General features: G+C 45.3%; 1 protein-coding gene across 1 annotated transcript in view; it reads right to left on the reverse strand.

The window, feature by feature from the left end:
* Positions 1–693: 693 nt before the first annotated feature.
* Positions 694–27,539, reverse strand: part of LOC121393061 (protein FAM214B-like) — a 31,854-nt gene continuing 5,008 nt past the window's right edge. Inside the window, 10 exon segments of the mRNA XM_041580688.1 lie at positions 694–1,092; positions 1,094–1,136; positions 3,534–3,766; positions 4,180–4,248; positions 4,747–4,806; positions 4,808–4,906; positions 5,744–5,831; positions 6,956–7,008; positions 9,779–10,997; positions 11,533–11,733. Of these exon segments, the coding sequence (XP_041436622.1) occupies positions 982–1,092; positions 1,094–1,136; positions 3,534–3,766; positions 4,180–4,248; positions 4,747–4,806; positions 4,808–4,906; positions 5,744–5,831; positions 6,956–7,008; positions 9,779–10,997; positions 11,533–11,606 (2,049 nt within the window). The 5' untranslated portion in view covers positions 11,607–11,733 and the 3' untranslated portion in view covers positions 694–981.

Here is a 27,539-nt window from a genome sequence, read left to right on the forward strand (position 1 = left end):
CCAGCAGGACAGGTAGGCCAGGGGGGAGGAGGGAGGGGAAGCAACACAGGGGAGGGGTTTTGCGCCCAGGGGGTTTCCTTCTCCTTTAAAACTGACTTTCACAGTAAATTTCATAATCAAATTGCAATTGGTCTCATTTTTTTTCTTTCAGGGGCTACGTCTTTCTGCTCTGCCTCCCTCCAGTCTGAATTTTAAAACGTTATTTGGTTGCCCGAGGGTATACTTGCAATTCTTTTTATTCATCTTGCCGTCGTTTAAAACCAGTGCCTGGTTGCTAGGGTAAGTGGGACTCTAGCAACCGTATAACAATTTAAATCCCAGACGTTTGCAGAGCAAAACATTACAGAATGCCTGTATTATACTTAAGTTCATTTCAAGGGGAAGTATTCCCTTTTAGCTAGATATGAAGAGAGAATAACTATCAGTAATGGTTCCACGGTGTAGGGACGGAGCTGAATATTCTGAGCAGCACAACGAACTTGTCCTACAGTCTGATCCATCAGTCATGGTGGGAGTCATATTGCTGCAAATCTCTATGGCAGCCCCAACACTACCAGCAAATATTGCCTCCTGCTTCTATGGAGGACTGAACCCAAATTCCACTTATTTTAACTCACACATTTCCTCCAGGGTTTCCCTCGCTGGATATTTAAAGGCCACATTGTAACATCATAGCAATTCAATAAATGAAAATAAAATAACATGGTGGGTTTAATAAACCAGGCGACTGGGGGTTAAATGAAAAATTTCGGGCACCACTTATACACCTTGGGTGCATGGGGGAGGGTTCCTGCTTGTGAGGATGGTTCCCATGTGATCCACGGAAGCCTTCAGCGATTGGACAGTCCTTGGGGGGGGCATGAGGCGGGGACACAGGTAATAAATAAGGTGTGTGCAATGCGCAGGGAGACTGTAGTGGGGGGGACAGTCTGACAGTTCTGGGATCCCCCCCTTATATAAACACCATCATGTGATTCACCTTCAAACCCGAGGGGAGTATTTGGGGTTGCTGGGAGTTTCGGTGAAAGATTTCAGTTCATACGGGATCCTAGAGTCCACTTCAATCGACTTACGGGAAAAGAGGAGGCGGATTGTCCCCGTGGAGGTAAATCTTCCCTGATCTGGATCTCTGGAACCTAAAAGGGAAGGACAATTACATTATGCCCCCCACTGTCTCATACACAAGAAATAAAGGGGAAATAACTTAAAGGACAAATAAACCTTTAAAATAAGTGAATATAAAACTGATGAGGGGGCTATTCCAAGCACTTTTGTCATTTACATTATTTATTTTGTTTTAATTCCAAGATATTAAGGGATACATGTACTGTTAATATGAATGAATTTTGTTACAACAGCACCACCTCCAGGTGGCACTGTTGTAACACAATTCATTCATATTAAAGGAAACTATACCCCAAAAATACTTAAGCAACAGATAGTTTACATCATATTAAGTGACATATTAAAGAATCTTACCAAACTGGCCTATATACTTAAGTAAATGCCCTTTTACATCTCTTGCCTTGAACCACCATTTAGTGATGGTCTGTGTGCTGTCTCAGAGATCAACTGAGCAGAAATACTGCAGCTCTAACTGTAACAGGAAGAGATCCCCTGACCAGAAATACTGCAGCTCTAACTGTAACAGGAAGAGATCACCTGACCAGAAATACTGCAGCTCTAACTGTAACAGGAAGAGATCACCTGACCAGAAATACTGCAGCTCCTAACTGTAACAGGAAGAGATCACCTGACTAGAAATACTGCAGCTCTAAGGGCTCTTACTCACTTGCGTTCTGACCTGCGCTCCCCTGCATTCCGTTTTTTGGCGTTCAGCCGCAGGGGAGCCCAGGAATAGACGCATGTCATTATTTCAAATGGGGCTGTACTCACTCAGGGGCGTGTAGGCGCCGAACGCAGGTTGAGACGCAACATGCTGCATTTTTCCTGCGTTCGGCGCCTACACGCGCCTGAGTGAGTACAGCCCCATTTGAAATAATGACATGCGTCTATTCCTGCGCTCCCCTGCGGCTGAACGCCAAAAAACGGAACGCAGGGGAGCGCAGGTTAGAACGCAAGTGAGTAAGAGCCCTAACTGTAACAGGAAGAGATCACCTGACCAGAAATACTGCAGCTCTAACTGTAACAGGAAGAGATCACCTGACCAGAAATACTGCAGCTCTAACTGTAACAGGAAGAGATCACCTGACCAAAAATACTGCAGCTCTAACTGTAACAGGAAGAAATCACCTGACCAGAAATACGGCAGCTCTAACTGTAACAGGAAGAGATCACCTGACCAGAAATACTGCAGCTCTAACTGTAACAGGAAGAGATCCCCTGACCAGAAATACTGCAGCTCTAACTGTAACAGGAAGAGATCCCCTGACCAGAAATACTGCAGCTCTAACTGTAACAGGAAGAGATCCCCTGACCAGAAACACTGCAGCTCTAACTGTAACAGGAAGAGATCACCTGACCAGAAACACTGCAGCTCTAACTGTAACAGGAAGAGATCACCTGACCAGAAACACTGCAGCTCTAACTGTAACAGGAAGAGATCCCCTGACCAGAAACACTGCAGCTCTAACTGTAACAGGAAGAGATCCCCTGACCAGAAATACTGCAGCTCTAACTGTAACAGGAAGAGATCACCTGACCAGAAACACTGCAGCTCTAACTGTAACAGGAAGAGATCACCTGGCCAGAAACACTGCAGCTCTAACTGTAACAGGAAGAGATCACCTGACCAGAAATACTGCAGCTCTAACTGTAACAGGAAGAGATCACCTGACCAGAAATACTGTAGCTCTAACTGTAACAGGAAGAGATCACCTGACCAGAAATACTGTAGCTCTAACTGTAACAGGAAGAGATCACCTGACCAGAAATACTGCAGCTCTAACTGTAACAGGAAGAGATCACCTAACCAGAAATACTGCAGCTCTAACTGTAACAGGAAGAGATCACCTGACCAGAAATACTGTAGCTCTAACTGTAACAGGAAGAGATCACCTGACCAGAAATACTGTAATTGGCTCATGTGACCTAACATGTTTGGTATGTTTGTGTGCACAGTGAATCGTATGATCTCAGGGGGCGGCCCTTATTTTTTAAAATGGCAATTTTCTATTTATGATTACCCAATGGCACAGAAAAGTATATTATTATTATGAAAATGGTTTATTTACATGAAGCAGATTTTACATATGAGCTGTTTTATGCAATATCTTTTTATAGAGACCTACATTGTTTGGGGGGTATAATTTTCATTTAAAAGTCCATGTATCCCTTAATATCTTGGAATAAAAACAAAATAAATAATGAATGTAAATGACAAAAGTGCTTAGAATACCCCCCTCATCAGTTTTACATTCACTTGTTTTAAAGGTTTACTTATCCTTTAATATGTCAACAGTGGTTAGTTTTCTAACAGCATCTCACCACACCCAATCAGAAATACATGCTAGCAGGAATGGGCAGCTGCAGGCTCGCAGGGAATGCTGGGATATGTAGTAGTGTAGCCTTGCCTCAGGTGCATGAGATAACACAAGATCCTCCTGGCCGTCTCCTTGCTGGGATTGGATTCATTATCGACCATTATCTCTCGGGGCCCATCTCCGCCGCCGTTCTCCGTCTGTTCTTCCACGGGCACCAGGAAGATGCGGTGGCGCAGGAAGGTCATGTGATTGGGTGGCATGTCCTTCAGGTCGTAGGTAACAAGAAACATCTTCACCACAGTCTTGTTAGGGTTAAATAAGGTCTGGGGAGATGGAGAGAGGCCAAATACAGATTATAAACAGGTAGAATATCCACCATATACACACACACAGCAGCAGCCAATCAGTGCACGGCAGCAGGTTAAACACCAACCAATGTAAAGGGAATTATCTGCCCCTTTCCAGTCTGCAAATAACTGCACAGGGGCAGAAACACTGGCACCTAGTGGAGAGAATGGGAACTGCAAGCAAAACAGCCACTGCATCACTTATATTCATTATTATTCTCTACAACTTCCAGCACCCTTTGTCAGCACCCCAAAGTCTTCGTGACCTACAAAATGGCTTACATAGGGAAATTAAAGGGAAACTGAAAGCCTGTTGGTATAATCTGCCAGGTGTATTTAAGCCACACCTATTTATCCCTGACCCCATTTGTGTTTCTTTGCATACTCACCACTTGTATGGTTCCAGTGCTGGGGACGCTGTACCCCTTCTTCCCAACTGCTTCCAGATTGATCACTCCCTGCAGGATGGGAATAAACAGTTAATCTGCCCAAAAACAATTCTGTCTATTTTGCATTTCAAGGCTGAGAGTATAGCTTATTGTTTGCCCAGAACATTCCTTCTCTGTATATTTTGTATTTATAAATATGGGAGGAGGAGGTGCCATATTGATTCCCTTAGACAGTACAGTATGAGGGTATAGCTTATTATGTGCCCAGAACATTCCTTCTCTGTATATTTGTATTTATACATATGGGAGGAGGAGGTGCCATATTGATTCCCTTAGACAGTACAGTATGAGGGTATAGCTTATTGTGTGCCCAGAACATTCCTTCTCTGTATATTTGTATTTATACATATGGGAGGAGGAGGTGCCATATTGATTCCCTTAGACAGTACAGTATGAGGGTAATAGCATATTGTGTGCCCAGAACATTCCTTCTCTGTATATTTGTATTTATACATATGGGAGGAGGGAGGTGCCATATTGCTTGTACAGTAAGTGTTATGCTCATACCAGGAATGGTGAGGGGACACTGTGCTCAGAGATATGGAAGTAGGTGACTTGGACTGGTAGAGGTGACATGCTGGGGGCAGTAGGAGCCGCTGGCACCAATCTCTGCAGTGAATCCTTCGATGTGACCGGATGGAGGGAATCGGCCCTTCAGTATAGACTCCTGAGGAAGGCACAGATATATATCACACACACAGGGTATTGTATCTATTAGCCCAGCAGACACTCACAGACTCCTACATGAGAATTCCAGATCTGAAATGTTACTGGATCATTCTGGAATATTCTGAATAGGAGTTTAAAAAAAACATGAACTTTGTAGTTACTAAAACTAATGTTTTTGGCAAAAGAATCCAAAGAAGGCTTGAACCCTGATCTCCCCAGACAGCGGCTGATTTGCTGCTTTTAAACCAGAATCTCCCAGAAGCTGTAGGTTTGTGTTACGTGTGAGAGAGTGTGTGTGTGTATATGTGTGTGTGTGTGTGTGTGTATGTGTGTGTGTGTATATGTGTGTGTGTGTGTGTATATGTGTATGTGTGTGTGTATTTTATACAGTTGCTATTATTCATCTATTTCAGCAGAACAAGCAGGCGCCACCTCTTCGAATGCCTAATAGTTAAGTTATACAAAATCTTTGCCCAGGGTTATAGGACAAATGGGCACAAATCCAGTAATTATTATTTAATATAATAGGAAGGGGCAGTCCTAGATGATTTAGGAAAGGATAAGTGCAGTAACCCATAGCAACCAGTAAGAGATTTGCTTTCAGCAGTCCCTTAATTGCCAATTGGTTGCTATGGGTCCAGCTGTTAGCAACACCAGCTCTATTTCATCATACCAGAGCTTACATTAAAAGGTAATGAGAAGTTTGCTTATAAACAAGAGACCACAAATGGCTGCCTGCCAATCGGTTGCTATGGGTTACTAGACCCGGTACAAGCTTTCTGGTTTGTAGTACATTACCCAACACCGTGTTTATACAGAATGATAAAAGTTGCACCTCAAAGTTGCCCAGCAGGGGGCGACTGATGCAGGAATTGGCCCAGCTCCTCGCTGCAGGTCCCTTCTGTGAGCTGATCAGGGATCTCCTGTAATTCAGAGCAGATATTGACATTATTAGGACAGACTACAACTCCCAGCATGCTGTGCACACTTCTAATACCCCCCTTTGTTCACCTGCAGCCGGGAGCTAAAAACATGACAGGCTGAGACCACACAGTGGGGGACATAGCTTTAAAGGGGAAGTTCACCTGCAGCTTGTTATAGAATGGCCTCTTCTTAGCAACTTTTCAACTGGCCTTCATTTTTTTTTTATATTATTGTTGAATAATTTGCTTTCTTCTTGTGACTCTCAGCTCACTGACCCCAGAAGCCAAACACCAATAGCTTCACGAGGCTACCGTTTTATTCTTATTGTTACTTATTTATTACTTATCTTTCTATCTAGGCACCACTCTATTCATATTCCTGTCTTGGTTGCTAGATTAAATTGGACCCTAGTAACCAGATAGCTGCCAAAATTCCCAATTGGAGAGCTGCTGAACCAAAAATGAAGTAATCCAACAACAGCACATAATAAAAAAAAATGAAGACCAACTGCAAATTGTCCCAGAACAGTATTCTCTACATTATACTGAATATTAATGGGAAGATTCTCTTGGGTCTGCAGATAATAACATGACAGCTGGCCTGTGGGCCAAATGATGTGATGAGTCCTTGTTCCCCTTGCCACACAGGGGCATATTTAGGTGTATGCCCAGCTTTAAAGGATAAGTAAACCTTTAAAATAAGTGAATGTAAAACTGATGAGGGGCTATAAAATTAGAAACCTTTCTCACATCTTTCCTAAGCAGAAGAACATCAGCCTCTTTCTTTCTCCTGACAACTTCCTTGACTACTTGCTGGTCAGACTGGTGGGAAAATGACCAGCAGGTGGCGCTGTTGTAACAAAATTCATTCATATTAACAGCACATGTATCCCTTAATATCTTGGAATAAAAACAAAAACATACATTTTACATTCGCTTATTTTAAAGGTTTAATCATCCATTTACTTCTCTTCCCTATTCTCTTATTCTTTCTTCCTTCTTCCCCTAACCTGGTTTTGTTGTAAATGTCAAAGCATTAAATAAAAACTATAAAAATAAAAAAAAGGTTTACTTAACCTTTAACCAGGAGCAAAGAACAAAGAAATACAACAGAGGGTACCTACGATTTCAGATGCAGCCCTCGCTTTGGTCTTCGCCCACTGTGCTCTGAGAGAATCTGCTAGCAGGAAAGGAAAGAGTTAAGTTTGGGCAAAGCGGAGCAGAGAGGATCATTAACCGGGGGGCGGATAATTGCGTAAGTCGGGGCACCCAGGAAATGGGGATTTTGCCATGCGGGTGGGGAACATGAATCGTGGCGGAAAGATTTTGCAAGGCAGGGAAATGTTTGCCCAAATCTAGTAACTCATAGCAACCAGATGTGTGTTTTCCAACAGCTGACTAGTAAACGCCAGCTGTTGATTGGTTACTAGACAAGTAACATTATACAGTGAATTATGCACCCCCCATACTGTATTAAAATAGAAGCATATTATAAGTCACCGAAGAGTTTCATGACCAAAGGTTTAGTGATTTTATACAGGTCACAGAGCTCCGAAGCGACTTCTAGTTTCCTAACGCAAGTTTTAGTGGGTCACGTGACAGAAATTACATCACTAAGCAAAGATTATAACTGATGACATCACTCAGCAAAGTTTATAAGGATTTCATCTACAGGATATTTACGGCTTTTGTTTAATATACAGACCATCTATTATATTACCCCCAATATAGAGAAGAATTGGGGGTTTGTGTACACACTGCTAGATCGCTAGCTCCTAGTACAAAAGACTGGTATTCCAACACCTTCTTACACAGAACAAAGAAACATATTTATATGTAAGAGCAGATTTGGGGGAGAAATAACGGTCAGTTCAATAGAAACTCATAGTCAGACATAAAAACAAAGAGCTGCACTTGCAAAGCAATAATCCACGTGTGAGAATAGCTTTGGGCTCCCTAACAATGCACAACATACTGCTTAAAGGGATACGGTCATGGGAAAAATGTTTTGGTTTTAAAAAAAAAAAAAGCAGAATTCTGCACTGAAATCTGTTTCTCAAAAGAACAGATTTTTTTTAGATTTTATTTTGAAATCTGACAAGGGGCTAGACATATTGTCAGTTTCCCAGCTGCCCCCAGTTATATGACTTGTGCTCTGATAAACTTCAGCCACTCTTTACTGCTGTACTGCAAGTTGGAGTGATATCACCCCCTCCCTTTCCCCCAGCAGCCAAACAACAGAACAATGGGAAGGTAACCAGATAGCAGCTCCCTAACACAAGATAACAGCTGCCTGGTAGATCTAAGAACAGCACTCAATAGTAAAATCCAGGTCCCACTGAGACACATTCAGTTACATTGAGTAGGAGAAACAACAGGCTGCCAGAAAGCAGTTCCATCCTAAAGTGCTGGCTCTTTCTGAAATCACATGACCAGGCAAAATGAGCTGAGATGCACCTACACACCAATATTACAACTAAATACACTTGCTGCTTCAGGAATGACATTTTATATTGTACAGTGAATTATTTGCAGTGTAAACTGTGTAATTTACAAATAAAAACTACATCATAAAAATCATGACAGAATCCCTTTAAAAAGGGAGATATAAGCCATTTAAAGACTAAGGCAATGAAATGGGTAAGATCTGTACCCTCTGTAATAAACTCTGTTGTATCCCAACCCAGGCTCACACTGTGGCAATAAAAGTAGCAAGTTACTGTTGCACCTACCAGTAGAGTAAGATCCAAGCTGCCCATTCTCCACCATTCCTCCATCACTGCTGCCATATCCTGCCCCCCTGTAAAGCACTGGAACCACCCACTCCCCAGGACCACATTTTGGCTTCCCCCCGCTCTCTCTGCTGCAGCTGCAGTCCTGTGAGTCACACACCTGTGCCATAGGGAGGGGGAATATTCCAGGTGTTGGGGTATAATGGGATCTCTAAATGGAGAGCAGGGCAGTGACACAGGGGAGAGCAATGAATGGGACCATGGAAACATCTAGCACAGGAGTCTGACCCTATAAACGTGCCTCTGCAGCCTCTCACCATCCGTAATGTGCCGGGCTTCCTAACTACACTTTTTATTCTTCAGCTTCAACTAAAAGGGCATTTATTGTGCTCAAAAACAATATGCAAAGTGCCAGAACAAGCTACGGAAATTGCACACATTCTCTGCACGTGGGGTTGTTTCTCGGAAGTCGAGAGGCCGGTCTAGGGGCAGTGACTGGGGTGTCAGCAGCAGATAGGGAGAGAAATATGGAGATTGCTAATGTACTCCCACGGTTACTTATGGAAAGGGCCATAAGGGTGAGATTTATGGGTGAGCACTTAATTGCCATCTTGCAACTATAGTTGATTGGATATTACAGCAATATTTTTATATATCTTAAAGCCTTGGGGAGGGGTCAGGCCTCAAAAAGGGTCTTGAACCAGAAAAGTCCAAAAACCACTGGTCTAAGGAAAATGACGCGAGAAACAACAATAAAGAAAATAATAAAACAGATGATAAATGTGACTTACACGAAGAGTAAATTTCCTCTGCATATTGCACTGGTGTATAAGCAACCGGAGGAGCAAGTTAATTCAGTAAACTGAACGATTAGATTTCCAACGGCCCAGGCAGCAGCCTGTTGGTAACTCCCAAAGGACCACTTAATTTAATGGGCGGGGGGGCACTAGGTTTGGCATGTTGACATTAGGCCAAGTGTAGTAACTGTGAAAGTTGGCAAGATGGACACAATAAGGGAAAATGGTGAGATGCAGGGCCTGCACCTCTTTAGCCACCAACAGATGCTGGGAGTTATAATTTAGCAACACTTAAAGACCAGTCTAACTTTCATATAGGTCAGCCTAAAAGCTAATTTAAAGTTAAAGGTCACCCTAATGAAGAGCCCTTAACCCAAGACTTATCCCCCTACAGGTGTCTAAAAGCAGTAAAATGTACCTTCTGCGAGCGTCGGGCTGCTGGTAAGAGATGATTCCAGAAGGGGGCAGCCTTAGAGTCGGTGCTCCTGCAGGCTCCATGTAACGCTTGGCATCCTTGGCCTGCCCTCCACTTCTTGCTTTGCCCCTCATCCTCAGAGCAGGAGTCTGCCGATTCGCTGGATGGAAGCAGCTTCCTTTTGACAGCCATTCCTCCTGGAGTACAATGGCGGGATGGGCCTGGAGGTGTCTCTGCAGGGCTGGGACCCTCTGATTGGGCCTCCAGCTGTGGAGAAAGGGGCTCTTTCAACATCGGTTCTGCTGACAGATTACCGTTGGGTTGAGCAGGCATTTCGGCTGGGCCCTCAGGCTGTGCAATGTTGTGCAAAACTTTATCAAGTATGTGCTGGTTGGTGGCAAGCTCCACCTCAGTTCCGTTATATTCCTCATTATCCAAAGAAACCTTAGTCCCATTTCCCACGTGGGTGTGGGACAGTCCATCTGGCATAATCTTTTGTGCCTCTGCTGGGTTGCTGTACAATGCGCCTTGGGTCACTACTAATGGAGAGTCTGTCTGCTGACAACTAGTGAACAACTGACCTACTCGCAGTCTAGACATGGACTCTCTAGAGGAGGAGGCCTCACCACGGTGCTCAGTGACATGTAGGCCACTATGGGAAAAATGCTGAGCAGAACTACACAGTGGTACCTCAACTGAGAGAAGTCCATCTTCAATATTGTCCTGTTCCTCCTCCCCATCCAATTCAGACTGTCTAAAGGGACCATCTCTTCTTGGGTGACCCCAGAAGGCTCTCTTTGGACTTCTGGTGGCTTCTTGAAAGAGCTGGTCAGGAAGAGGCCTCTTTAATGTTTGGCGGGAAGAGGTTTTAGAGGCTGGCACATCAGAGATGATGGAGACATGATAAACTCTCTGAATCTGGTGATCTGCCTCAGGGAACCCAACCAGAACCCTGCACTCGTGCCTTCCATCCAATGCTCCATCTTGGCTTGATGATTTTGAGCTCCCAGCAGTACCTGAGCACCCATCTGCCCCAGCCTCCTCCTTAGGTGGTAAATCCATCTCAATGTGCCTCATGGATCCAGCAGAACCTAGCCTCCAATTCAATCTCAGGGAGTGAGGAGGAGTGCTGTTGCCTCGAGAGGTATGTACATTAAGGTGCTGAATGGGGTTTCTTTCGGGAGACTCAGACAAACCCCAGGGTGTCCAGAGACCTCTGCATCTGATGGAGAAACAGCACATTTTCAAGAAAGAAATGTTTGTTTGCAACTAAAAAAATGAAGCAATACCTTCTAACAACCACATGGATGAACAGAATTTGTGCCCACAGAGGACTTGCCAAACTGGCAGCTCTGAGGTTGGTCTACAGGCCAACGACTGAATAACAGGGGCGTCACACAATTGCCTTATGTGGGGGACCAGTAACATAAAGCCGATGGGAATCCAATTTGTGAAGCCATATTTTATCATTTATGAACATCTTTAGTGTGTCTCCGGGATTGTTGGGGAGTCAAATCAAGTCCAAGTCAGATTTTCTTGTGTGCACCTTACTGAGCAGGGAGATGGCACATGGGTGATTACATCATTATGTATTGTGTAGTTTTAGGGTTCAGTATCCCATAGTGGGGAACAGACCAATATGATCAATGCAATGTTTGTATTTAGTCTCCCTATAAACATATCTACCCTATAATATTGCTCATGTACCTCTCACCTACGTCCAATTCCCGTTTAGCCCCCCATACAAGGGCTCTTACCCCTGTCTGTTTCTGTGCCGCCAGTAGCAGTGTGATGCCCTGTGTCTGGCAGCTGGCGTTCTTCCCTGGCACATCTAGCTTCAAGGTCTGGCCATGTTGGCACCCACAAGAGAGGGCTGAAGTCTGTGTATGAGGTATAACACACACCATGCCGGAGACCCCCAACTTGTCCAGACAATATGGCTGCCCAGATGTCCACACCTGAAATAGAAACACAGTAAGTAAATAGTTCAGCAAGACCAAGAGGGTGAAAATTAAAGAAAACGAAGCACAGAAACACAAATAAACAAACACAAATGTGAGGATACCCCAGAGAGACATACGGTCATACAGAGAGAGAGAGAGACAATGTGGTGGGACAGACAGAGACAGGAAAGACAGACATACAGCGATAAAAGAGCGTGAAATGGACACACAAAGACAGTGATACAGAGACAGAGAGACAGGCAGACTATGATGCAGTGAGACAGCTCGAGGCAGACAGACAGAGAGGAGAGACAAGCAGAGAAAGAGAAGAGACAGGCAGAGAAACAGCTGGAGGAAGGAGAGGAATAAGAAGCAGGAGAGACAGAGGAATAACAAGAGATGCCTATAACAGTGGGCGGTGAGACCGAGACCCTGATTTAGCCATGGGACACCGGCACTCAAGAGGTTAAAGGAGAACGGAGGGCTTGGGGTGGGGAAGGGCAGGAGGGGGAGTTGTGATGTCACAGAGGTCCAACCAGGACAAGCCCCCAGGTCAGCATTTCTGTGGCAGTTGAGGGATTACCCCTTATTAACCCCTGCACTGCCTGCAGCCTCAAGCTGCTACCTGAGTTTAACAAGTAAATGCCTTCCACAAGCTCTTGTCAATAGGCTTAGCCAAGCCAAGGCCCTGAGCTCATGTTCAAGCACTGGGAGTAAGATGATGGGAGCTGTAGTTTAAAAACAGCTGGTAAGGCTCAAGTTGCCCCTCGCTAACTAACACAGGGTTTCCTAGGTCAGGGCTTTGGGGGGTAAGTGGCAGTATGTAAGGAATTCAGACACACTATGGATGGTGGGTAGTGGGAGTTGTAGTTGAACATCTGATGGGCTAGAGTTTGCCTATAACTGTCCCAGGCAGCAGACTCATTGTCCTTCCCTCCCCAGCACACAACAAGTCCTGGACCTTTCCAGCTGACAGACCAACAGGAATTTTCCAGAGATTCAGAGAAGATTAGAGCTGGAGGGCACAGGTACGGGGACCTTCTCTCTGTGGCACTGGCACAGTTTGCCGGATCAGCGAGTCTGCTAGCCGTGAGCTCCCGGTCACATATGGAGGAGCAGGAATTCCTAGCTTGTGAGATAAGTGGGGATGTGAGGCACAAATGACTGTGCAGATGAAAGGGCCCGGCACGCCTAGAGACGCCACTTATTCAATCATTTCATGGTGTGTCACACAGGCAGGAGGGCCCCATGTTCTGTCTGTAGCACAGGCCCCGCTCTTATATCACCTGCAAGGGCCCGGCTCACTCACTCAGAACACACAAAACATTAAAACATTAAGTTTTATCAAATCAAAAATATGAGATTTCCTGGCAACTTTCCAAATCTGCCTCTCGCTGTCAGAATTCACCAACCACCCCATTGACTCCTATTTGCCACCTCGCAGGCACAATACATACAGCTGCTCTGCCCCACTATAGCGACCGGGTCAGCGGCTGGTACGGTTATAGTGAACCGGTTAATGGCTGGTCCCACTAAACTGAATTGTCAGTTAATACCATTACACACATCAGAGAAGAAGCTGAGCCGGTGCAACTGTTTGTATATTTATATATATATATAGTAGTCAGTTAAAGGGGACCTGCCACCCAGACACAAAATGCTGTATAGTAAAAGTCATTTTCAAGTGAAACATGAAATCCAAATTCTATTTTTTATTAAAGCATTCATAGCTGTTGTAAGCTCATTTAAAAATCTCAGCTGTCAATCAAATATTGTCTGCCCCTCCTCTATGCCTTAGGCAATTACTTTCACTTTCTATTCATCACTTCCTACATGTCACTGCTCTCCCCACATTCCCCCCAATCTCTTCACCATTTAATTGTGTAACCAGGACATGGGGATGGACATCAGGTCCCTCATTCTCTTCACCATTTAATTGTGTAGCCAGGACATGGGGATGGACATCAGGTCCCCCATTCTGGTGCACAAACAAGATTCTGAGATGATACAAGGCTTGTCTTAATAACAGTGTCCCACAAAATGACTCCTGCCTGCTTGTTATAATTATAAATTCCCAGACTGAAGGAAACAAGATTCAAATCATTTATACAGTGTAATTAAAGTTTATTTTGCTTGACTAATGTGATAAAATAGGATTTGGAATATTTTGTTTTGGGTGATGGGTCCCCTTTAAAGCAGCACGTGAGCTTGGCATAGGTATGAATGGGTTATTGGGGATTGTGAGAAGGTGAGAGGCAGGAATGTGGCCAATCCTACGTGTCGCACTTGTGTATATGAGGCTCATTTACTAGCACTAAGCACATTCGCACCTACAGCAACCAATCAAATTAGACCTTTCATTAATGTCCTTGCAGCCAAAAACTAATGACTGATTGGTTGCCTTTGGTCACAGCTAAAATTCAAATGTACACATTGTAAATGAGCCCTGGGCCCCATACACAGTCCTACATCTGTCACCCGCATAGTGACCTACAGGGACACCCATCAGGCCGTGGCAATGGCAGGACAGAGAGGCCCAATAAATAGTGAGAGTCTGAGGCAACTTACAGCCCCTCTGCCATTTGCCTGAACCCACAGATTGTCAGTCTGGGCCTGATTTACTCCTTATTCCACTTTAGTACCACAGAGTAAGTGAGTGTGTCCTACACAGTGTCCCCCATCTCTCCTCACACACAGGGAGTTATATTTGTCCTACACTCCATTGTGCGTCTGCCCCACACAGACTCATAGGAACAGCCTCACCCACTTACATTAGTACCACACACACTTGTACTGGGACTCCAGTATTCCCTCCACCCCCCGCTCACACTGCCCCATAACAAATCTTCCCACACAAACAGGTGCTGGACCCCATTCCCTGTACATCAGTTCCCACATAAAGAGAAACAGGAAGTAGAAACATTTAATGGCGGCAGGGGCGGAGTCTAACATCTGTGTTTCTCCTCACAGCGATGCTGAGTGTTTAGTTCCTCTCTCTCCTCCCACAGACACTGTATAAACCCACGTTACCCACCGCTCATTCATTTCTCTCTCCAGCAATGGCAGCTTTCTCCACAGAGCACAATGCTGAATGGCAAATAAGTGTTCTCTGTACTAGTCCCATGAGTGACGCTCATCTATGCGCTTGTGTTGAACTCAGAACCATGATCCTATTTAAGGAAGTGCCCTCCAATATATATATATATATATATATATATATATATATATATATATATATATATATATATATATATATATATATATATATATATATATATATATATATATATATTATAGCCACACATAGTAACACCCCCATTATCCAGCCCTTCCCCCGCACTCCCCTCATTGTAGGCCATTCCCCCAGTATTAGACAAATTCCCCCAGTATTAGACAAATTTGCCTCTCAGTCCCATGCGTCCCATTGGCCTGACACACAACCTCACCCCTTAGGGCACTTAGGCCATGGCCACTTTTTGGCAGCAAGTGAGACGCAGAGAAGACCCCCCCTCCCAACTTCCAAATGTTCTGGGTTGAAATAAATATACATTAAAACACACATTTTATGTTTTCCCAGAAATTTGTTGCAGTCCCACACAGGCAATTTGCAATTTTTTCATTCCCAGATTTTACATTTTTCTGCAATTTATGCTGTTTTTTTGCAATGCCATCAAGAGGTTCTGCTGTATCTGTACCCTCCCCATACCCAGGCGTCCGTACCCTCCCCATACCCAGGCGTCCGTACCCTCCCCATACCCAGGCGTCCGTACCCTCCCCATACCCAGGCGTCCGTACCCTCCCCATACCCAGGCGTCTATACCCTCCACATACCCAGGTGTCTATACCCTCCCTATACCCAGGCGTCTGTACCCTCCCCATACTCAGGTGTCTATACCCTCCCTATACCCAGGCGTCTGTACCCTCCCCATACCCAGGCGTCTATACCCTCCCCATACCCAGGAGTCTATACCCTCCCCATACCCAGGCGTCTATACCCTCCACATACCCAGGTGTCTATACCCTCCCTATACCCAGGCGTCTGTACCCTCCCCATACTCAGGTGTCTATACCCTCCCTATACCCAGGCGTCTGTACCCTCCCCATACCCAGGCGTCTATACCCTCCCCATACCCAGGAGTCTATACCCTCCCCATACCCAGGCGTCTATACCCTCCACATACCCAGGTGTCTATACCCTCCCCATACCCAGGCGTCTATACCCTCCCCATACCCAGGCGTCTGTACCCTCCCCATACTCAGGCGTCTATACCCTCCACATACCCAGGAGTCTATACCCTCCCCATACCCAGGCGTCTATACCCTCCCCATACCCAGGCGTCTATACCCTCCACATACCCAGGCGTCTGTACCCTCCCCATACCCAGGTGTCTATACCCTCCCCATACCCAGGTGTCTATACCCTCCCCATACCCAGGTGTCTATACCCTCCCCATACCCAGGTGTCTATACCCTCCCCATGGCGTATGTACCCACTGCCAAGTGCTCTATTTATACTGAGCAAGTGAGACGCAGAGAAGACCCCCCCTCCCAACTTCCAAATGTTCTGGGTTGAAATAAATATACATTAAAACACACATTTTATGTTTTCCCAGAAATTTGTTGCAGTCCCACACAGGCAATTTGCAATTTTTTCATTCCCAGATTTTACATTTTTCTGCAATTTATGCTGTTTTTTTGCAATGCCATCAAGAGGTTCTGCTGTATCTGTACCCTCCCCATACCCAGGCGTCCGTACCCTCCCCATACCCAGGCGTCCGTACCCTCCCCATACCCAGGCGTCCGTACCCTCCCCATACCCAGGCGTCCGTACCCTCCACATACCCAGGTGTCTGTACCCTCCACATACCCAGGCGTCTGTACCCTCCCCATACCCAGGCGTCTGTACCCTCCCCATACCCAGGCGTCTGTACCCTCCACATACCCAGGCGTCTGTACCCTCCACATACCCAGGCGTCCGTACCCTCCCCATACCCAGGCGTCCGTACCCTCCCCATACCCAGGCGTCCGTACCCTCCCCATACCCAGGCGTCCGTACCCTCCCCATACCCAGGCGTCTATACCCTCCACATACCCAGGTGTCTATACCCTCCCTATACCCAGGCGTCTGTACCCTCCCCATACTCAGGTGTCTATACCCTCCCTATACCCAGGCGTCTGTACCCTCCCCATACCCAGGCGTCTATACCCTCCCCATACCCAGGAGTCTATACCCTCCCCATACCCAGGCGTCTATACCCTCCCCATACCCAGGCGTCTATACCCTCCACATACCCAGGTGTCTATACCCTCCCCATACCCAGGCGTCTATACCCTCCCCATACCCAGGCGTCTGTACCCTCCCCATACTCAGGCGTCTATACCCTCCACATACCCAGGAGTCTATACCCTCCCCATACCCAGGCGTCTATACCCTCCCCATACCCAGGCGTCTATACCCTCCACATACCCAGGCGTCTGTACCCTCCCCATACCCAGGTGTCTATACCCTCCCCATACCCAGGTGTCTATACCCTCCCCATACCCAGGTGTCTATACCCTCCCCATGGCGTATGTACCCACTGCCAAGTGCTCTATTTATACTGAGTTGAGGAATCTACACCTGACGCAGTCTCCCCCAGTCACCCGACAGGTGTCACGCAGCCCCCTGAAGTGCTGAGCATATTATGGCTGCTCCAGACTGCTCCATGTGACTCAGCAGGTGGGGACCTGGGCCTAAGAACCCTAAGAATGTCCCCAACCCTGAGATGATTCCACTTGTCACAACGTAACGACATATTGAAATATATACAAATCTCTCAGCATCCCACTCACTGTCACTGATAGAGAATCCCCCCATTTCATTTACTCAGCCGAGAAACAGCACAGAGGGTAGGAATTTATTCAATTTATTTAATTATAACACAGAGGCATACATTACTACTTGGATATTTACATCGGAATTTATTCAGCTACGTTTCCCTGGCTGAGCCACGTGTAGGGGTGCCACATTTTCTAGTTAAAACCACGCTGGCCTTCCTATATATTTATCTTTATTCCCTATTAATAACATTGGGATCACTGACCTTCCTATATATTTATCTTTATTCCCTATTAATAACATTGGGATCATTGACCTTCCTATATATTTATCTTTATTCCCTATTAATAACATTGGGATCACTGACCTTCCTATATATTTATCTTTATTCCCTATTAATAACATTGGGATCACTGACCTTCCTATATATTTATCTTTATTCCCTATTAATAACATTGGGATCACTGACCTTCCTATATATTTATCTTTATTCCCTATTAATAACATTGGGATCACTGACCTTCCTATATATTTATCTTTATTCCCTATTAATAACATTGGGATCACTGACCTTCCTATATATTTATCTTTATTCCCTATTAATAGCATTGGGATCACTGACCTTGCTATATATTTATCTGTATTCCCTATTAATAGCATTGGGATCACTGACCTTCCTATATTTATCTTTATTCCCTATTAATAACATTGGGATCACTGACCTTCCTATATATTTATCTTTATTCCCTATTAATAACATTGGGATCATATCACTGACCTTCCTATATATTTATCTTTATTCCCTATTAATAACATTGGCATTAAGCAGCATTATAATTGGGCAGGTGGGTACAATAGCAGGTATGTGGGACCCTACTCACAGACTCAATTCATTAAGCCCCATAATAACCCCCTAAATTTTTTTGTACCAAGTAGAGTTGGGGAATGAGGCAGTTTAGCCGCCCCCTGCTGAACATGGCACAGAATATAAAAATATAATCCTGTCTGGGTGCCCAGCAATGCCTGAGCTCAGGATGGTACAGAAACAAGAAGGACATGCCAACCTACAGGGGTACAGACAGACAGCAAGTTATATCTGACCTCACCGAGGCATATGATTGGGTGGTCGCCCCAAAGTGGGGTGCTGGGCCTTTTAGTTGCCTGGTGTACAGGCTCCCCAAATGCAGAGTCTCCTTTCCTATTGGCTCTCATGTTTCCACACTACATCTCAGCTGCCCCATAGGGAAATCTGGGCACCCAGAATAAATCCATAAATCTTTCTGCCCATCATATCTGCTCATCTGCTGAAAGTTTTTCACAAGTAAATACAGACGACAGCAGTAAGTGAAGGAACTAAAGTCACAATACTCACTGGGTAACCAGACCCCCTCTGTATCACTGGGACCGGCACAATATGTCAATCAATATGGCAGCTCCCGCTATGCACATATAATGATTCATAGAGATCTGTCTCACTGCAGCTCTTCCAGACTTGTAGATAAAGTGATCACAGTGAATGCTGGGAGGTGTAGTCCCTACTGGGGGCTGAGAGTTTATTTCAGGCTGGACGTGGCCAGAGAACAAAGAGACTTCAGACGTCTCTCAGCTTTGGAAAATGAGACTTCTGTTTATTTGTTCAACGTTTGTGCTTTGTGTCCCACGTCAGAGAACAAATTGTTCTGGGCTCAGACAGGAAAGAACGAGCTGCAGTGTGTGATGTACAGCAGAGGAACCGAGAAGCTTGCACTCCACTCCCTGCTGGGAAATACACAGACAAGACTGGATACACTGGGCTATTTCTCATTCATACAGTTTCTCCCCTCTGACAAATAATTTCCCTTTTATACCGGCAGCAAATGCACCACAGTGACTCACTAAGTAACAAATGTATGTGCCGAGTCATGAACAGCAAGTTTATTCTCTCCCCAGTGTATCACCCACTGACATATCACCTAGTAGAGAGTCGTTATCTATAGAAGCCCAGAAATACTCACAGCTCCAGGCACCACTCCCACAAGCAACTACCAGTCTGCTCCTTCTACTGACTCCCAGTTCTACATGCCAACGGTACAGGGTGGGGATACAAATGAATAACAATATAAGAACTAGAATCTCAGCTGCCATAAAGCAGGACAGGACTGCTCCTTACAGTGGGGATCAGATAGGATCTGTGCAGCCACTTGGACAGAATGTTCTGTTATACAGATAGCTAGAATCTCAGCTGCCATAAAGCAGGACAGGACTGTTGCTTACAATGGGGATCAGATTGGATCTGTGCACCAACTGGGACAGAATGTTCTGTTATACAGATAGCTAGAATCTCAGCTGCCATAAAGCAGGACAGGACTGCTGCTTACAATGGGGATCAGATAGGATCTGTGCAGCCACTGGGACAGAATGTTCTGTTATACAGATAGCTAGAATCTCAGCTGCCATAAAGCAGGACAGGACTGCTGCTTACAATGGGGATCAGATAGGGATTTTTATTTAAAATTAAAACAATACAAATGATAACAAAATCAAAGCATATCAAAATGACACTATATTACAATATGTACATTATTTACAAAGAATTTGACCAAGAGAAATCAAAGTTCATCCAATTTTTTTCATTCATGCTTTTTTTTTTGAATCTCATTCACCTTAATAAACACAATTTCCCTTAAGATTTTTTTTATTGTTTGGTCTGTTGATTCATTTTCTTTCCCAAAAGTTTTCATACATCGGATATTCCATAAATGATATCGAATGACTGACATTATAATAAAAACAGTTTCATGGTTAAAGCGGTGCTTCCTATGAATGATCCCGTAGGCTCTTTCTGCATAGTCATTAGCACATATATTATAAATACCCAACACCTTCAGCACACCCTCATATAAACGATTTGACACAAAACAATCCACCAAAAAGTGCTCTTGACTCTCCTCCACCCCACACCCCCAGGGACACTCTTTTCTTACATGACTTAGATATTTCATGTTGCCTCGTACATACAGCTTGCCCTGCAGTGTCAGCCAGGAGTTATCAAATAGCTTTGGGGGGAGTCTCATACTGTTTAGATACTTTAGTATCTCCTCCAGGGTTTTGCTGGTACAGTCTCTTATAGCCAGTGGGACAGTAAAGAATGATGATAGTACACGGGCATAGATTTGTTTCCTTGGGGTTGATGTGATCTCTGCCACCCCAATGCCCCACCTCTTTATCAGTTTAAGGGCATGGGCAATATGTGGTGGGAAATAGCTCTGTCTTATACGGACCTCTTTCGCCCTACCGCCCTGCAGCCAGTCCATGATAAAAGACGATGCCCAAGACCTGATACAACTTTCCCACAGGGCGCTTGTTCTTTGAGTCAGACCCCCAAAGTTAAACTTTAGGAACATGACACCAAAGAAGGTCACAGGACAGACCATCCCCAAACCTCCCTCTTTCCTCTGCAGGAACGTTACCCCTCTTTTGACTGGGTTTAGCCTATTCCCCCAGATCATCTGGAAGAATAAGCTATAGACTCGAGCATAGAAAGATTCTGGCAAAGGGAACACACAGGACACATACAAGAACAACGGGATCAGAAAAGTCTTGATAAGGTTAACTCTTTCCCTATAGGTCAGCTTCCACCCTTTCCAACGCTGAACTTTTGCCAAACCGGTATCCAACTTCTCTTCCCAATTTAGCCTGGCATTATCTTCCCTCCCAAATTTAACCCCTAGTATTTTAACCTGAGAGGAGGCAACAGGGAAAGTTCTCAACTCAAAACTGGGCTCTTCCTCCAGACTCCACAAAGCTTCAGACTTTTCACTATTGACCAGAGACCCTGAGGCCTCTGAGTAGCTTCTGATGCAACAGGAGACCTTCTCCACCTCTTCAGGCTTTGAGATAACCACTGTCACATCATCCGCGTAGGCCACCAACCTCAGGCGCTGACCACTGGGTGCACAGATACCCTCCAAGTTACCTTCCTGCAGCGACCTAAGAAATGGATCTAACGCAAACGCATACAGCAAAGGACTCAGAGGGCACCCCTGTCTTACTCCTGCCCCAACCTGGAAGTCTTCACCCTGCCAACCGTTAATCAGTGGGAAGCTTCTCGCCCCTTTGTACAAAACTTTTATCCAACTAATGAACTGACCTGGGATACCGTATTTAGACAAAACAGCCCATAGGTACTGGTGATTCACCCTATCAAAGGCTTTTGACTGATCCAGACAAAGAAAATATTTCCCCCACCTGTGAGCTTTGCATAATTCCAGAGCCTCTCTAATGGTAAAGACAGCTCCAAAAATGCTCCGCCCCTTCACCGTGCAGAACTGACAGTCAGACAATAAAGTGCTTGAAAATAAACTTAAACGAAAGAAAATAATCTTTGCGAGAATCTTTCTATCTGTATTGAGCAGGGCAATCGGCCTCCAGTTCTCAATATGCTTCTCGTCCTTACCTTTTGACAACAAAATCAAAGAGGAAAACTGCATAGATGGCGGGAGGTCATCTTCCTCTAAACAATTGTTAAACACCTCAACAAGTGCCGGGGCCAACAGATCTTTAAAGGTCTTATAGAATTCTGATGTTAAGCCATCCGGACCTGGAGCTTTCTTATTCTGCAGACTCTCTATCGCCAACTTTACCTCCTCCTCCGTGATTTTAGCCGTCAATGGGGAAAAATCCAAATTATGTGTGTCAGGCCCTGGGGTCGTCTCTAAGAAAGCCGTCATCCTTTCCCTCTCCAAAGTTCTCTCCCCAAACAAAGCAGCATAGTAGGATCTCACGACTTCCAGTATTCCTTCCCTTGTCTTTTGCTCTTTACCCTGGAAGTCAATGAGACCCCTCACCAGTTTCCTTTTAACTGACTCTTTACAGTTCCTAAAAGGATCTGGGGAGATTTTTGTCCCAGAATCCCTCTCAAGAACCAGAGACCTCTGGCGGCTGTACTGATACTGCTTCATTTGGTTCTTTAACTGGGTCACTTGTTCCCCCACCACCCCATCCGAAATATAGGACTCCAGCTTCTTTCTCAAGGACTGGTACTGCCATTGCCTATTTCCCTCCCTTTTAACAGATAGGGACTTGAAGAAAGCCCGAAATGACCTCTTGGCCTCTTCCCACCACTGTGTTGGTGAATCATAAAAAATTATTTTTGACAAAATGTTTTGTATAATGAACTCACAAAAGGGTTTTTGTTCCTCATCCTTTAGTATTTCTGAGCCCATTCTCCACAGACCTTTACCAGCCCTCAGACTATCCGATAGCCCATATTCAAAAAAAAGAACTAAGTGGTCAGAAAACCCCACTTCAATCTCTTTAACCCCTGAAAAAGGGACACCAGCCTTAATATAAATCTGGTCAATTCTGCTACTGCGGGAGCCACAGAAATAGGTGTGCTTGGCCTTCCTACCCCCTTCAGTAGCCACATCCACCAACCCTGCTGTTTGGACCACTTCATTGAGAAAGGCACCCTCATATCTTCTATACATACCAGATCTATCCCCTGGCCCTGTCACTTGGTTGAAGTCCCCGGCTAGGATGACTGGCTTTGAGGTGTGCAAATACTGTCGCATTTCCCTTAGGAGTTCCTTCCTCCCCCCCACTGATTGGGGCCCATAGATATTAATTAGTCTTAGATCTTCCCCTTCTATCTTAATATCAAGTAATAGGCACCTGCTCATTTTAACCTCCACCAACCTCTTAACTTCAATGTGTCTGTCACCATTAAACAAAATCCCCACTCCTCCCGCCTGTTCCTCTGCTATGGACCAAAAAGAGGGCCCTTTCTGCCAGTCTCTCTTTGCATTATATACATCATATACATTAGTTAGGTGAGTTTCTTGGATAAAGATGATATCTACGGCCAAGGACATTAGAAAAGAAAAAGCTACCGATCGTGCCTGGGGAGACCTAATGCTTCTCACATTAAGGGTACAAAAAGAAATTGGGGAACTCTTCATGTTTTAGGTAGTTTTGCTGAGGACTCTTTTCCTCCTTCCCCACTTCTCTTAACTTGCATCCCATGCGATTCATTCCCTTCTACAAAAACCAGAAACTCCCCCTCAAAGGAACCTCCTTCGCCAGAGTCTCTCTCCTTCCTCTTTTTCCCCTGCTCTTCCCCAGTAACTTGTAGAACTTCTGGGATTGGAGTCTGCCCTGTCTCGGGTTGTGGGGATATTCCTTCTTTTGTTTTTCGCCTTTCCTTTTTCTTCTCTTCTCTGTCCCTTTCTTCTATCTGCCTTACTTCTTCTTCTATTTTCTCCTCCTCCTCTGCCATCTCCCCCCAACTCTTCCCACCTGGGAGGGTAAATCGGTTTGATGTGCTCACACCTGTCTTAACAACCATCTTTCCCTGCTGTTTATTCCCCTTTGCTCCTACCACCGTCCAGCCCTCCTTCTCTGTCCCTTTCTCCTTCCTTTCCTTCCCGCTAGTCTCCTGAGGGACTGAAGGCTCCATTACTCCTTCCACCCTGGCCTCCTGCTCCATGTCTTCCTCATGCCCCCTCCCCTCCTCCCGCTCCTCCTCCTCCTGAATTTCCTGCTCCAGATTAGGGCAATCCCTGACAATGTTATGCCAAGCATTGGGGCACTCCCTGTGTGTATGACCCAGAGCATTACATAGGTTGCACCTCACTACATTACATTCCTTGCTAATATGGCCTTTAACACCACACAGAGCACACACCTTGGCTTCACAGTTAATGGCCAAATGCCTGTTTGACCCACATTTAAAGCATTGGCGAGGTTGGCCTGGGTAAAAACAAACCCCCCTTTCTCTTCCTATGAAAAATGAGTTAGGGAGGTGCTTGGGGACATTGTAATGAACCTCTAGTTTCACTTGGGCTTTCCATCCTCCCGCCCAAAAACCTTCCTCATTATAGACCTTGATGAGAGGGGTAAGTACAGTGCACTGTCTCTTTAACCAAACAAGGATATCCTCAGGGGGGACTGACTCATGTTTGAATATGATTGTTACATTTTTGGTTTCAGGACGTGAGATTGGGATTGCCTTAAAGTTTTCCCACTCCTTTGTGTTTTTCTTTTGGTCATATAGAGCCCAAAACCTCTCCAACCCCTGGGACAATTTAAAGCTGAGATCATATTCAGTGACAGAAATGTCAAGAAAAGCATTGACATCATTAGTAGTGAAACCCATAGATTCTTTCACCAGGTTACGTGCCACATACTTCCAACCAGGGAATTTGTCTCGCTCCCCCTCCCATTTAATCTTCACAGCATTGCGCCTCTTAAACACCGGCCCATCAAAGGATCTATTTAGCCCAGATGAGTTAGCAAACAGCCTCCTCCTTTCCCACACATTCACAGGTGCTTGACTCTTCTGCACAACCTCTGGAGCAGCCTCACTGCCCCCCACAGCCCCCTCTCCCATCCCCCCCTCACCAACACTCTCACCCCCCTGTACCCCCTTTCTCACAGCCTCTCTCTCACCACTTGCCCCATTCACACCTGCACTCACACCTGCACTCACACTCACACTCACTGGTTGCACAACAACATTTGCAGGGATATTAGATGAAACATTTGAAAAATAACTTTTCCCTTTTTCCATCTGCTTAAACCTCTCCCGGTTCTTATAAATCTCTTCCCATGGTTTTATTATGAGAAAAGTCTTTTTAATTTCTTCCTCCAGTTCCTCCAACTCTTTATTATATATGGCAGTCTTTTTTATTCTCTGCCCTCTTAACTCTCCAGTCACATTAGCAGCCAAACTAAGTTCTTTTGCAATGACATTATTTAGTTCTTTTTTCCTTTGCTGCAAACGCTCCATAGCTTTTAGTGCTCTGACAATTTCCTCCTGATTAACACAGTCTTTAGAGCTAGAAGCCCCAGAAAAGTCTTTAGAGACACAGTCTGTAGCAGCAGCAATAACAGTCTCGTTAGTGGAAACCCCCTCCCCCACACAGGCAATTAAGGAAAAGTCAGTTTGTTTATTACCTGCAGGTTTCTCCTCCAGCACCTGTAAAGCCACAGTCTCTGCCAGGTAGTCCCAGTCCATGCTTGCCTCCATTCCTCCCTCTGCTGAAGCAGCATCAGTTGGTGCCATTTGTGGGGGGGTTCCCTGGATCTTTGCTGGATTCTTTGCTGGAATCTTTCCTTCCTCTCTTTCTTTGCTGGACTCTCTGTAAGTCTCACTGGGTGGGCGGAGCTTCCCCTTTGCTGTGCAGCTTGTCTCTGCTTCAAGATGGCGTCCTCCTTCCCAAGCACAATGGCCGGCCTCCATTACAGCAGTGCAGCTGGTACCTGCTTCCTCCCTCAGCTGGGGGTTACTGTCCATAGCAGCAGCTGCTTGTGTGTTATTACAGCCGCTTGTACTTTCCATTTCCCCCAGCAAAGCACCGCTCCCCTACTGCTCCCTGACTGATGCACATACCAGACAGGGGCTCCAGTCTGCGCTGGCCACAAGACTTTCTCCCTCCATAGCTATGGTGGACTCGCTTGTTCCTTGGGGGGTGCTCACTGGGACACAGGTAACTTGGATTCACCAACCTTTGCTCCAGATGCAGAGAGTTGTAGTTCCGCAACACATTGCACAGGGGGCTCAGATGCCGCAAACCCAGACAAAACCAGACTCAGGGACCTCATACAGTTTTTTCTTCCTCCTCCTCGCTTTCTAGCAGACACCTCTTCCACTTCCTCCTCCTTTGGCAAAAACTTTTGCTTTCTTGTTTGCTTTCTTACAGTGGCAGCGCATTTTCTTTTCTGCACCAACCACAGCTTTCTGGCTTCACTGCTCGCCTGCTGGATCCAGCCTTCCTCGGGTATTCATTGCCCCAGCTTCCTCAGTTGGGGGCAATTTCTTACCCATTTTCAAAAAAAATAAATAAAGTCAAAAATAAAAATAAAGAAAAGTAAGGCTATAAGCCACAAAACTGCTGAAAAATCAACCTCCCCAGACCCCAGAAGGGCCTGGGTAAGTCAAAATCACAAAGCCTTGTCAAAAATCACGAGCTCTCTCCAAACACGTCTGCTCTCTATGGCGATCAGATAGGATCTGTGGAGCCACTGGGACAGAATGTTCTGTTATACAGATAGCTAGAATCTCAGCTGCCCATAAAGCAGGACAGGACTGCTGCTTACAATGGGGATCAGATAGGATCTGTGCAGCCACTGGGACAGAATGTTCTGTTATACAGATAGCTAGAATCTCAGCTGCCATAAAGCAGGACAGGACTGCCTGCTTACAATGGGGATCACATAGGATCTGTGCAGCCACTGGGACATCTGGGCACATGGCTAAAGGGCCACTACCTGTCCATGCACTTCTGATAGAAAGAAAATAAATTCACTTGTATTTCTACAAATATACAGACAATTATATTCTATGACAATTTGCAGTTGGTCTTGATTTTTATGGTTCTGTTTTTTTCTTTTTTGCTGCTTTACTGCAGGAACCAGGCAGTCCAATTGGAAGTCGAAGCATATTACACAAACAGAACAATATTAATCTCAGCCTCACATTCAGTCTGCTGTCTGGTTACTAGGGTGAGTGACCCTGGCAACCAAATAACTACTTCAGGTTGGAGACACACTGCAGAGGGTAATCAAACCCTGGGGCTCCTATTTCCTCAGAGCACTGGTATAAGCATGGGCACATACACTGAAACAATAGGCAGAAAATATTACTCACCCTAATATTTGTGATTCTGATAAAAAATAAAATGAAGGTGCTGTAACTTTAGCCATAAATGAACCCATGGTCTCAAGAGCTTTGCCAATCAAAGCGAGGCTTGCCAATCATGCTCCAACTCAGCTGTAACCCAAAACTGTGCTAAAATCCTCACTCATCCCCACAGCTAAGGCCCAAGTACCAAAGGCCCGGGAGAAACACAGTGAACCCACTCTCCCATGGGTGCCTAGTGCTGAACTCCAGGAATCCTCAGCAAAAACTGTGGGTGATGGGGAGTTTTTAGCTTTTTCAGTCCCACTGGTGAGTCTGATAAAAACCTCATTACACCCACCAAACTGCCTGTACAATTACCATAACCCAACATGTTTTCCAGGC

Source organism: Xenopus laevis, chromosome 1S (assembly GCF_017654675.1).
Source record: "Xenopus laevis strain J_2021 chromosome 1S, Xenopus_laevis_v10.1, whole genome shotgun sequence".
Lineage (NCBI taxonomy): Eukaryota > Metazoa > Chordata > Amphibia > Anura > Pipidae > Xenopus > Xenopus laevis.